Below are 14,039 nucleotides of genomic sequence, written 5' to 3' on the forward strand. Positions count from 1 at the left end.
CATACATTTTGCCACAAAAATCCAGAAAACAATTTTTGTGCAGTCTTACAGGTATTAATCATATGTGAAGCCTGTTTTTCTCATGGTTATATTAAAACACAGGGTGCTTATACTGGTACAGTGTTCGGTCCTTCAGTTTCAGTTGTTCAATGGCTATGGCATTTCAGTGAAAGTGCCTTTGCTTGAACTGGTCTCAATAATAATATCTCTGCAAAGTGTGGCTGGCCTTGAGTAGAAGTGAGATAGAAGTAAGACAGTGTGAAAAGCAGGAAATTCAGATATTCTCCTTCGTCTGAGAACAGTTGGCTTCAGTCATATACTGACTGTAAAACCACTACTTTGTGACCAGAATCTTTAAGAGATGCCTTTTATGTGATCAGTTTTTATTCAAAGAGGGATGAAAGACCGTTTATGTTGAATTTTGCAATTGAATGTTCATCCTGGGTAGAAGAGGGCAGTTGTATAAATCACCTAAGGTTTAAAGCATAAAGTAACATCGCTGTTGGAAATGATTGTTGGTGTGGGTATCATAAGCATTGTTATTATGCTTATCAAGGAATAATGTTTTCAACATGCACAGAAGGGTTAAGAAACCAATCTCCCTCAACAGACAGAACAAAGCACTGTTCTCTTGGACAGGCAAGAAACAAAGGGGTTTACCAAGGCCAGGCCATAAGCAACCACGGTCTGTTTCACGTGTATCACTTGAAGTCCAATAGAAGACTTCCTTGATGCAGCTGAGTGCAGAGCTGAACACGGTATATGGAATTCACCTTCTAACAGGGAAGATAAAACATTCAAAGCCCTAACATTTGTTTTTCCTTAGCAAATACTATGGTATTTTAAAGGTTGAAGCTAAGCACATGAAAAAAGAAAAATTTTGATGTAAATTTCTCTTTCAAAATCCCTTGTGAAATAATTATATGTAACAACCCTTTTCAAGTATCGCTTAGAGATCCGGAGACTAAAATTAGTTGATCTCTGGTCATATTACAACCCATCTTCCTAAAGAGGTGTGTTTGTAGAGTGAAGTGTGGAGCTTGGAAACTTTGGATAATGGCATCCTTGTTTTTGCAAAAAGAAAATGAGAACAACTTAAAACCTGTATGACTTCCCTATTACAAGAACCTTATCTGGAATATTTCAGCCTGAAGTAACTTTGCCTTTTGAAATGTGAATTGATGCTTTTAGAAGGCAGTTTTGAAATAATTATTTTCTCTTCTCACCATTTCCAGATCAAAATCACTAGGTTTTTTTAGATGTTGAGAATTTCTCTAGATTATTTTTTTTTTCTAGCTTTTGAGTGTTATTTTTTTTTTCATTAGAAAAGCTGGGTGTGTGGGCAAGGGTTCTCACTGAAGTCTGTTATCTACTACCTCTTGGAATGTGTTCACCAAGAGTACTTGTCTCAGTATTGTGAAACTGTGCCAGCAGTTAGATAATTTTGGAGCCAGGTGCCAGACACTTATTTGGCCCCCAGACTGCCATGTTAGCATTACTGAGCTTGTTTTCCTAGTGTCCTGGCCATTTCTGTTTCCCTGGAGAACTGCAGTGCAGAGCAGCTTCATCTCACAGCGATATAAAAGGTTTAGTAGACACGAGTAGGGGATGTAATGCCAAGCGCAGTGGGTAAAGCGGGCTGAATGTAGAGCGAATGTTCCTGTCAAGGCGGAGCCCGGCGGGGCTCGCATACCCCATGGGGTTGCTTGCTTGTGGAGCATCAAATGCAGGACCTGCTGTCGCATGCCAAGACGTGCCCTCTGGCCCTCTGTGGTAACAGCACGAGGCCCTTCTCTTAGTTACACTCAGAATAGTGCGGTCATGGTAACTTTTTCTCAAAATGATCTTTTACATAACCAAACTTCACTCCGGCATTTGTGTAATTCCAGCCCTGGTGACAGTGTGCTGCTATGCGGAGGCTTTGCCTGTTGGATAGCGCGGGCACGCTCTGGAGGAGATGCCGTTTGCATACACGATCAATTGCTCGGGAAAAAAAAAAAAAAGGGTGAAAGAAAAAGAAGCTTTTAGAGACACTGTACTTAAAATTATTTCATTTTTTTCTGTCATGTAGCAAAGTAATGAATGAAGATAATTCAGTGAATGATGAAGTTGTCCATGTCTCTGTGATTATGTGCTCATGGGGTTCACTTGAAGCTCCCTGGTTATAAATGCTTGGTTATTATGTGCCTCTTGCTTTCAAATAGCAATAAAGTCTTCATGAAGTGAGCAACCTTTACCATTGCTACATACTGACTATGTGTACAATGTGTTACAAAGAGCAGTAAAGAATATTTGTCCCTGTCAGAAGTAACAGTGTTTAGTAGCATAGAGCTATACTCTGCATTGCTGAGAAAGAGGAAAGCACATCATATTTGACTATTATATATATAATCTTATACTGCTTTTTTTCTTTTGTAAATGACCATGACCAAATATATTCCAAGAACTCTATTAAAATTTTGTTATTTTTCTCAAAAAAATGGCGAGTACATATTTTTAAAACAAAATTTACTGGAAAAAAAGGCTGAGTATTTTTCCCACATCTTTCTCTAGAAAAGGAATTTTATTTTCACATCTTTTCTCCAGACCTTCAGAAGCTGCTATGCAGTATGGTCCTATATCTCCATGCTGAATGCAAGGAGGGATATTTTGTATTTATCAATAGCAGACAGATTTATCCATGATATATTTTTTTATTTTCCTCAAAACTGCTGGTCATTTTTTACTATAGAAAATGTGGTTCTGTGCAGATCAGCCAGGGCATTTGCTGTCAGTTTAAGCACGCAAGAAGCAACAAGAACAAGAAAAACATGAAGAAAATGGCCTCAAGGGAAAGCTCTGCATAACGAACTTGAAATTACTGCTGGAAATTCTGTTGCTGCTTTTCCTGCCAGGGCTGTTACCTCACATAGCAATTTTAGCTTAAAGTGGAGAGTGGAGCTTATCTACAGCATCACTAAAGACTGAGGTTTATGCTGCTAGATTTTCCAAACTCTAGAGACCACTATGCTCTGTGGTATGTTGATGTCATTTTTAAAGGGGAAATAGGCCAGAAATAGCCCATGGTCTTGCTAAAAGTTAAGAAAAGATCAAGAACAGGAACAGCAAAACCTATGGAAGCCATCTTTTTAAAAGAAATCTACCCTACATGTTTTAAGTGGGAACTCATAAGTGAAATGAATGGGGAGGTCATGCGAATGATAACAATTTGCTGGGAGATACAGAGATCATCCCCAAGATTTTAGCTCCAGTTGCCAGCTTCCCTTCCTGCCTGATAAGGAAGTATGAGGAGGTTCATTCTAGAGAGAAAAGCAAAGCTGTGGACTGCCTGAGATGCTTATTCCCCAAAGGGACAATCCTTTGCCATGTTATTTATTGAAGATGGTCTCACAGAAGCCTTGGTTAGGGTTCAAGTCATGCCTAAATGAGAGAAATACAATGAATGAAAAGAAGTCAGAAGAGAAATTACAGTGCACTCTTCTTAACTTGGAAGTTCATAGGGGTCTTTTTAATGCAATAACTGCTTTTCAGTGTTACTCGTGTCTGAGCAGTTGCTCAAATAGAGATTATCAACCTTAAATTTCAGGATTTATCTTGTTTAAATGCATTAATATACCCTCAGATATCTTGTCATCCACATGAATGTTCAATTCTTACTTGAATCCTGGGTTTTTATAGGAAGTTACGCCATAGATAGTATTTCAGAAGTGCAGATGTAAGGTCATTTGTTTATATAGGTGCTGGCTGTTGTAAACCATACATGATACTAGGAGAAGTTTGTTTATGGAGTCAATTTACTGGAAAATCAACAAGGTCAGGGCTGCTTTAGCTCTTAATATTTGGAATGAATCAGGTTTGATGTTTCAAGTTGAAAAAGAGCTCAGACTTTGGACCCAAGTTAAGAATATACTGGATGGATGATTTTGGGAAGAAATACATTAGTAGTACAAAAACACCATGAAAATAAGTCAACTAATAAATAAATTGGGAGCTAAGAGGTGAAACAAGAAGAAATATTAATTTTAGATCTTACCCCTCCCAAACTCTGTTACTGGCTGTCGAATGGGTTGTCACATCCCAGACAGGATACGATTGCCAAGGAGATGGTTATGAGAACTTTTCCTGTAATTTAGATTTTGCTGGGCTTCCAAAAAAAGAAAGGATTATCTAAATGCTAGTTATGAAGTATATATTAATATTAAATATCTTTATATAGGGTGGTTTTTTTGTATAGTTCCTATTACACTTCATATTGTGAACCCAGGACTAAGGGCCTTCCCTGCGGTTACAGAGGGAAGCTGTAGTAGAACAAGGACAAGATCACTACCTGTCAGAGCTTAGGCTTATGCCTGTAGAGCAATCATTCTTGTCTTGCTCCTTCTTGTAACAGTTATGTACACTGCATTTTTATCTAAGGACTCTGAAAATCATTTATATATATCGTCTTTAGAATACTGGAAAGCCTACACTTTGTATTATTAGTCTTCAGGTGAAAATTGTTCTTTTCCTTTTACTTTACATACTGTAATTATATGTCAAAAGGTTTTCTTAGCCTTAGGGAAGGATGATCTCTGCTTTTAACATCTGTTAAAATATCTGTGAGCTAGGAATTGTAATATATAACATTCTTCAGGAAATCTATACCGTGATCTAAAGTAGTATGAACCTGTTAGACAGAAAAAGGTGAAAGATACTTCTGATATCCTCACTTTTTTTGTTGCAAATTGTATTTCTGTACCTGAACTTGTGTAGCTCGGTCCGAAAGTTTATGTTGTCAGAGTTTTCGGATACTCCATTGCAATACTTCACTGTCAGTTTTTGAATATTCCAAAAACATTTTGCCCCAAGATTTAGCCAAGAAGTACACAAGTAATTCTGTTATTTTAAATGTAATTTGTTGACTGGTTGCACCTTGCATATGCAGTGCAAGGGATAATGGTGGTCCCCATGCCAGAGAGAATACAGAAATTGTTCCTTCCCGGAATATACCAGGCATGCAAATTATGGTAAAGGGCAAGAGGGAGATGGCTCTCCCTTTCTTCTGCCCTGTAGAGCTGATTGTTGCCAGTGGTGCCAGAGAGAAGAAAGGGAAGGAATTGCACTGGGAAACAGAATCTTTCCTGGGACTTACTGAGACTGAAAAAGATTTACCTTCCATTTCTGAAACATCAATAAGCTGATTATTGAGATGAGCAGTGCTTGTGCTGAAGGATGGAGGAAGGAGAACAGCTTTAGCTGAGCTGCCAGTCCAGAAAAATACAGAACCTGTATTTATTGCCAAATTCCAGAAGGATTCTATCAAAGTAAAGTCACAGAAGCATAGAGATGAATGCCTATTGTGCTCAACGGCATATCCCACTGATTACTTCTGAGGGTAGAGCACTAGGCCTAGTATAGCAAAAGTTTTGTCTTTAGCCGCATTCTGTGTCATTCTGACCCTTGCACCTACATCCCCCCTCTAAGAGTATTTTCATTCAGCTAAGAACTTGAACACTGCTCCCTGCTGTTCTTGGAGCAGAGGGTTTTCTTCATCCAGGGCACCATCAAAGACAGGAAATGTAACAAGGAAAAATTGTTGCTGGCAGCAAGGACCTAGATGCAGCTGATGAAGACAGGTTGCTGGAAGTGAGGATCTCCTTTCCTATAAGTGAATGAGCAGTTCTTCCATTTGCTAACCCCTGCTTCCCTACAAACCAAAAAGAAGAACCTGTGTTCCTAGATCAGCAGATGCAGAGACTCTGTTCAGAGCTGGAGGGTTGAGCTTGCTGGCACACTTTCTCTTTGTGTTCTTGCAAGAGGTTGAGCACTGTATATCACAGATGCTTCCCTTGTGCTGGATTCTGCTTTTTCTGGAGTTTGGAAATCTGCAGTAATTTTACTGAAATTTATTTGGTTTGGCAAAAAAAACTCCACCCACCCAGTTAAATGCAGAATCTGACTGTGTTCAGGTTGCCTAGTCCTTGATGTGTCATTATTCCGGAGGACAGAAGGGAGTTACTGTGACTCACTGTAAAAATCTTAGTGTTTCAGTTCTCACCTTTATGAATCATATTAAAATTGTTTGTTTTCATGAAAGCTGTAGGGGTCATTGGGCTGAATTGTCATTGTCATGATTTTGATGAATTCAAGGTTGAGTTACATTTCATATGTGTACCCATAATTTGTTAATTATAGATGAAGAAATTGTACTTCAGTATGCTGAAAATTTGCTTGCATCAAAGTAGAGAGGATACTTGTTAGTTCAGGTATTGAAATTTCTGTTTAATCTAAAAATTCCACTAGGATCTGAAGCCAATCTAAAGTAATAGATGATGACTCTTTCTGTGACAAAATGAATTTTGCTTTTTACATGCTTGCCGCCACAGTTACTTTTGTTATTTGTGCCACATTGTTTATAAGAAGCACTTTCCTCCTCTGTGTGTCACAGTTTAGCCCAAAGTCATCTGTGTAGATCTACGAATAACTAAGGTCATTAATTGCATTCTTCCTGTTGACAACTGTGCTTATGAGCCCTCGCCAATAGTTTTTTCTTTGTAACCAGTGCTGTGTGTAGAACTGTTCAGACATATTGTGATATAAGAAAAGGTTTGTAGTTTCCTGTTAGGTCAAAGGTTTAGAAAAACCTAGGCAATGAATCAGATTTGATGGCATTATTTCTTATATGTGTGTAGTATTGAGACTTCAGTTTGCTGGTCTTCATTCCTGTTTATCAAAGTGTGATGCACCTATCAATAAGCTTTACTGCTTTTCATATAGAAGAGGGGAAGAGCCTTGCCTTTAAGTCCCACAGTGAATCAAAGTTGGAATACTGTGGTCAGTATTTGACCCTTCTACTCTACTCTTTTTGATCATACCTGTGCTACCTGCCATAAGGCTTCAGTGTCATAGGTTTAGATGGATACATGCTTAAGGCTTGACTTTGGCTATTAAGTCTCAGTACCATAATTGTCAAGAGTAAATTAACGTTCATGTTTTGCTGTACAGTTAAATACACATCTTAGAGGGGATATTTTCCATTTAAAATCTATGTTTTTCTTTTTTTATTTGTGATTTTTTTTTTATTTTTCACCAGCTGTATTGTGAATGATCTATAGACGTGAGAACTTTATTTATTTTGGTATAATGAATGTGAAACAGGCCATGCTTAATGTTAAAATATCAGTAGTGACACTTTGTTCAAGCATGAGGAACAAAGCTAAAGCCAGACTTGATAAACTTAGCTGGCAAAATATGAATCAAACCCTGTTAAGTACCTCCTGGCAAACTAATCCTGATGTGAACAGGAGCTCTGTTGTGATTCACCCCCACCCCTCCATGGTCCAAAATTTAGAGCTCAACCCTGTGAAGTGCTGAGTGTCAGTGAAAGCCATGTGGGAACTGAAATGTTCAGCATCTTCCAGGATTAGGCCTTTACTTTGATCCACATCTTGTGCATTATGCAATCTGTTATTCTTGAACTAACAGATTTCTTTCTCTTTCCCCCCTTAAAACTAGGTTATGCTATGTCGATTCCAAGTCCCGGTTATAGAAGTTTATTCTCTTTTAATGCAAATAAAGTAAAGCAAGCCATAAGACATATTTCCCTCATAATATTAACATATAGAACCTGGTTCACTTATGGTGTCTTTTGTGCTGGTTTGGATTTGTTTCCTTAAGATGAGAGAGCCATCTCTGTAATATTAGTATATTTTACTTGCTGTAATCTGATGTACCATTTCTCTCCCCTTTTTTCTCCTTCCCTAAGATTATCATTGGAGAAACTGCAGTGTTTTGTCTACAGTTAGCTACAAAGGATTTTGAAAATCAAGAAAAAACAATATTAACTGGAGACTGTTGTTATATAAATCCACTGGTGCGCAGGACCATCAGATTCCTTGGTATGAGCAAAATTAATGCTTTCGTTTTCTGAATGGTGAGAGTGATCAATTATGTCTTAATTTTGACCTGGGGAAAATATTCAGATAACTATACAACATTTCATGTGTAGTCTTAACTCAGGTCCAGTGAGTTCTCTTCTTTTGGGTAGCAGTGAATTTTCTTGGAAGTTTGGATAAAAAATAGTTGCAGAAACAGTAGTAAAAACAGAAAAAATTGGGACCACAAGGGGGAAAAAACAACCAGCAGGCCTGGAGTAGTGTGAAGTGGAGAAGGGAGATACCCTTGTGCCATACCTATAGTTGATAGTTTTCTTTGGGTTACACAAGCACATAGCAGCCAAAGTTGAAGACATTGGGATATAAATGTGTGTTTGAAGCCAAGCCCAGTTTAGGTACTTTCTTAGCCTGGAGATTGTATTATAGTCTAGTAGAAAACTGTACAAAATCCATGCTCCACTGAAGTCAGCTATAAGTCCCCCATTGACTTTAGTAGATATGAGATGTCATCCTTTCTACTTAGTTCGTTGTAAATGTGTTTGGAGGGAGAAGTACCACCATTCAAAATGTCTGTTGAATATTCCCAGATACTGCTTTCTAATATGTGCAGGGATGCCATAGCAGGGCTCAGTTCTGTTGTTTGCTTCTCGCTTATGGTTGTGTCTAAGAGAAACAGCTGGAGGAACAACGCCTTGGGGCAGCTAATCCTCCTGCGTGTCCCAGTTGCAGGGGGAGGGAGGGGATGTGCAGCTGTGTCTCCATTTGGAGTGTTTGTGTAACAGCCGTGCCTGCCTTCTGAGAGCGTGATTGCTTGCTGTCACACTGGAGTGCTAAAAGTGATTAAGAATGAGACTGTCTTGCATAGGTCCAGAGGAGGTGGGGAGTGATGATGAGGAGCTCTTCCTGCTCCCGTTGCTCTGTGTGTAATCAGTGCTCACGTTTCCTTCCCATTTGGTGGCCTCTCCTTGCTCACAGAAGCAAAAAAATTGGGAGCGAGGAAAGGGATGAACAATGGCCTCTGCACTGTTCTACCAGATGAGGCATCACCACCCATTATGCTCACAGAAAGTGACATGGCCACCTAAGTTGGGGCGGTGCACACCCTCGGGGCTTGCTGAAAGGGCCCTTCTGTTCAGTGACTCGACTAGGCACAATCCGCTGCTTACCAGTGTCTAGCAGCTCAGGGTGAATGAACATTAGTGCGACATTGCTGACCAGCGAGGATCTCAGAGATCATCCTCGGTCCTCTAGCTTTGCTGAAGTAAAAACCTGACCTTTAGAAATGCACGTTTCTGTGGCATCATGTCTACTGTGGTGTACAGCCATTAAAGTCCTCACGGTGCCCCATGAAATTGTGAACTGCCAAAACTCATGCTATATTCACAGTGAATTGAAGTATGGGAAAGGTAAGGTGATTTGCCTGTGGAAATACAGGAGGAAATCTGTAGCTCCAGTGGAATTTGAACATGCACCTGCTGGCTTTGCCTCCCAGTCGGAGTGCTGTGTTTGCACTTCCTTTTAGAGCTCATTTTCTGCTTCCAAAAACACAGAAAGGGACCTCAGAACAGCAGAAATCTGTTTTCTTTGAAGTAATCAGATACATTTCCATTCTAATGAACGAGCACACATGCTTAATGCCTTGCTGATAAGTTTGATAAACTCTTAGATATTGTGATTAATATGCCGCGCATAGAGATGTACCCAGTAGCAGGCAGATGAAGACAACTCGTGCATGGCAATATTGAATTATTCAGTACTTCAGCTTCTTTACAGCTGCAAGGGAAAAGAAGATGTTTGTCCAGTATGTTACGACTTTTCAAGTTACTTCTCCATCAGGGCCTGACTTCCTTTTTCTCAAGCAGGTTTATAGGGTGAAGAATTTGCCTCTGTTGCTTCTGTTTAGTGAACATGGGCAAAAGTTAGGTACGCATATAGCTAGCTACCCCGAACAGTGGAGATTCATGGCTAGGAGGCCTAGGGAAGTGGGCTACTTGTGCAAGAGGTGAGCACGCTCATCTGAAGGATGGAGAGAGAGCACGTGTGCAGGTACCTTGCAGTGTTGCTGCTGCGGTTGTGTAGGAAAATACCATCTCCAACATGAGCCAGGATCTTTAGGGTACAGTACATGTGAGGGTTTTTCATGTTCTTAAATGGCAGGAGCTGGTATCTTGCTATGATAAATACTATAATGTGTTGCCCTGGAGTGAAATTGTCAGGAAATTTAACTCTTTGTTTCCCTCTTTAGGAATTTACGCATTTGGACTGTTTGCTACGGACATCTTTGTAAATGCTGGACAAGTAGTAACAGGGAACCTTGCACCACATTTTCTTGCACTTTGTAAACCCAACTATACAGCACTTGGATGTAAACAGTATACACAATTCATCAGTAGCGTACATGCCTGTACTGGAAATCCAGACCTTATCATGAAAGCCAGAAAGACATTCCCATCCAAAGAAGCAGCATTAAGCGTATACGCAGCTGTGTATCTGGCTGTAAGTATATTGTACTATTTAATGTCACTATATTTTTGAGAACAAACAGCTCACACTGTGAGGGGAGGAGGGTGGAATGGGGAGATGATAAGACAACTATTGGCTGATTTTATATATGTAAATCTTCTATGAGTTACTGTGAGGCCTTTGAGAATTTGATTAATCGGACTGAATTCTGACAATTACAGATGTATTGGTTCTCTGAACCTTGAAGACTAAGGCAATGCTGAGAGAGGGCAAGTTGTCCAAAAAAGGTTATGGATTTAGGGTAATCAGAGTCTTGATTTACTTTTTCCCCATTTCCAGAGAATATGGGAGGAGGCTTTGTTGGGTGGTAAAGAATAAGGCTAGGGATTGCCTGTGACTGGCAGTGGTTCCTTTTGGTGTTCTAACTCAGTACAGATCAGCAGAATTGCACATGGCCATATTCTTTGGTGGTGTGAAGCAGAAGAGTGGGCATCTGTAAGTGTCTGATCTCTGCAGGTTTCTCAAGATCTGTGCATGTCTTTAGGTACCAGAATTGGTATTAATAGGTGCCTCAGTGCTCATGCAAAGTCAGTTTGGCTCTTATTCTGCAATGAAGTGGGCTACAAGACAGCCCAGCCCTTCTTCCTTCTCTCTTCTCTGATACAGGGAGCGATGAGCAGGGCTGGGATAAAAACTGGTGTTTACTGCCTGGCATCAGAGCTCTTCTAGAGGCTATTGAGAAGTGTGGGGAGGCAAATGAGAGGCAGTGTGACTAATGAATCTCATTTGAGTAACTGTGCAGTGCTGCCTGGCTTAGTTTGCAGTGCACATCATTCTAGTCTTAAGCAGAAACACATCTTGATAGTAAAGTTGTCCCTGGGACATGCCTATGGGAGTGTCTTACCTGACCTGCGCTGGTAATCAGAGTCCTTTGTAGCCTTTTGGATGGAGCCAGGGCAGCCCTCATAGTGTCAGTGGGAAATGAGGCAAGTGTGTGTACCTCTGTGGTCATAGCAGGAGGCATCCCTTAAATTCCTTCAGTATTTGAACAGCAGCCTGCCTATACATGTGTATGTACATATGTGTGCTTATATACAAATGTATATATATGTGTGTGAGTGTTTGAGCATATATTTAATGAGCTGACTTTTAATTTCTGATTGATCTGGAAACTGATACCTGCCAACATGGCAAAGATCCCAACCCCATCCACAGACAGTGTGTCAGATCCATGCTTCTGAATATGGTTTCAGAATCAGTTGCTTAAAATCTGCAACACTGACAGTAACATTTACCAAAAGTTCCTTGTGAGCAATGTCTATTTAAGAGATGTGGATCATCAGTTAGTACAGGCAAGTGTTATCTGCAAATGAGAGATGAGCAATAAAATTATATTCTAACTTGAGGCAAGTGTAAGACTCCTAATAGTATTGTCTTTATTTGGGGAGATATCTAAGGCTTTGCTTACTGAAACATATCTCTAAATTTGGTGCAACCTATTTTAGAAAATATTCAGCATTCTTCGTTTTAATTGCTCCTATTTTTCTCATCCATCTGTAAAGTTGGATTTCCACTGTTGCCATGAGTCACAGTAACTAAAGGAAACCAACTGTTCAGCTACTGCAAAGCAGGAAGGAAAATAGTATTAATATGTTTTAAAAGCAAAAAGTAGACATTAGTAAGGTCTAATACCTAATACCAATGGCTTTTGACATGAGCAAGAGTACTTTATGCAAACCTTAAGTTGTCTGTAGTCAATATACAGCTAACAACATCAAAAACTAAAACTGCTGTGATCTGGTTTATGACTTTATAATCTTTAAGTAACTGCAGTAATTAATATATCCTACATCATTACTGTATTGCTCTATGATGCACGATGCTGTCATCATTTAACTAAAGCACTATAAACTGCTCTCAGGATTTCTGAATTCTTATAGGCTGCCTAATGAAGTGAATTGCTATGATGTGTCAGCTGAGTTGTAGCTTGCAAATTTAGGTCCTTGATGCAATATTGGCAGTCTTCTTTTTTTTTTTTTTTTTAAAAATCCTGTTGCATGGTTGCAGGTAAAAATACTGTTTTATTACACACCAGGGAAAGAAATACTATGTTCCAATATTTAGGGTCATGTCCTTATGCTGTCATGATGTTTATCAGGATAGTTGGCCTTGAACAACAACTTTCTCATCACTATTCACTGGAGTAGAAGATTTGAACAGTAGCTTAGTCTTTGTATGAGCCGTGGTACAACAGTTATTGAGAGCATGGACATAAAGACCTCCATATATTACTCAGCTGGTATTTCATGAGCATATAATCTCTGATACAAAATGTGCTTTCTTTTTGGTTAACACAAATATTTGGGAGAGAGGGAAGGATTGTTACAGAATCCTCCCTGGACATTTCAGCCAGCTGTGCACAAAACGAAACCAGCTTAAAGACATAAACAGGCAACAAGCTGATCCAGAGTCCTTGCTCTCCGAAGAGGCGAAGTAAAGACTTGTGTGATTTCACCAATCAACCCATTTCAAAACAGTCTATGCTTTATGTAATAATTCCCCTATCTCGTTCTATTTAAGTGCAGCCATGTCCTTATCACCTAGCATCTGTGCATATTGTCTTGTTAACAAAAGCTTCTTTTTTCATGTAAGTTCTTGAGTCTTCCTTTTTTTCCCCCTCCCCTCTTTTGAGAGTGGGTGGCTGCTATGGTAACTCTGAATTCCTCTCCTGCTGAAAGTACAGTCTTTTTCAAACAATTGTATTGCTAATATTTAGACCTCTCTGTAATGTTTGCCTCTATTACTTTCTCTCAGTACCTATCAAGAAAGACTTAGCAATGGAAATGTTGAATGGCAGCACTGTGATTAGGTGTTTTCTCTACCCTGCTCCAAACACAGACACTTTCAAGGATGCATTACCTGTCTTCAGATTTTTAGGTTTATTTTTCCCAGTGTACCAGAGTCTTCAAAATGAACTACTTTAAATCTATTCCAAAATCTGTAACCAAGCTGGCTGCTACCTGTATTTCTCCTTAGGTTTCTGCTCAACTTGTCTTAGATCTTTTGTTTGTTTGGGTTTTTTTGCTTGAGTTGGGTTAATAAGTTGACTGCATCAGCTTCCAGTTCTTATCAGCATTAACGAATTCAACCCTTTCTCAGCTGGAACAACATCTGCTAACATAGGTATTAAGGCAAACGCTGCAAGTTTATTAAATAAAATATAATTGTATAAGCCACACTTTGGTATGCATAAGCTGACACAGCCTGGACAATTAGAGGTATATTTTGAAGCAGACAAGTATGCACATACTTGTTGTTTTTCCACAACTGAGACACAAAAATGAGAAGTCATGAGTCTTTTTTGGTTATTTTTCAAAGTGATATATGAAGACTTAGTCTATTCCCATGGATTGAAATATGAGACTTGTGACTGACAGTAGTCCTTTAGTGCTGCAGACCTAGGGGATTGGTCATTGCTAATTGTAGTTTAAGACAAATTTTAATTAATTCTACAAAATTTTGCTTTTTCATTGTTTTATTCTTACTGCATTTGACAAGAGCAGTTGGCAGCCAACCTGTCTGTAGGGTAGTGTTTGAACTTGTTGTTACCACATACATTTCAGCCTTGCTTTGGATTTGTAATGATAGAGGAGAAGGTTTAATGTCTTGATAACTGACGTAGCTCTTAGGTCTGTAGGCTGC

The 14,039-nt window shown here is 39.3% G+C and overlaps 1 protein-coding gene across 4 annotated transcripts in view; it reads left to right on the forward strand.

Moving 5' to 3' along the window:
* Positions 1-14,039, forward strand: part of PLPPR5 (phospholipid phosphatase related 5) — a 119,501-nt gene that overhangs the window by 88,803 nt on the left and 16,659 nt on the right. For all 4 annotated transcript variants that reach the window (XM_068405729.1, XM_068405731.1, XM_068405732.1 and 1 more), the window contains 2 exons: positions 7,745-7,877; positions 10,120-10,370. In XM_068405729.1, the coding sequence (XP_068261830.1) occupies positions 7,745-7,877; positions 10,120-10,370 (384 nt within the window). The remainder of the gene's footprint in view (positions 1-7,744; positions 7,878-10,119; positions 10,371-14,039) is intronic.

This window comes from Nyctibius grandis, chromosome 8, assembly GCF_013368605.1.
Source record: "Nyctibius grandis isolate bNycGra1 chromosome 8, bNycGra1.pri, whole genome shotgun sequence".
Classification (NCBI taxonomy): domain Eukaryota; kingdom Metazoa; phylum Chordata; class Aves; order Nyctibiiformes; family Nyctibiidae; genus Nyctibius; species Nyctibius grandis.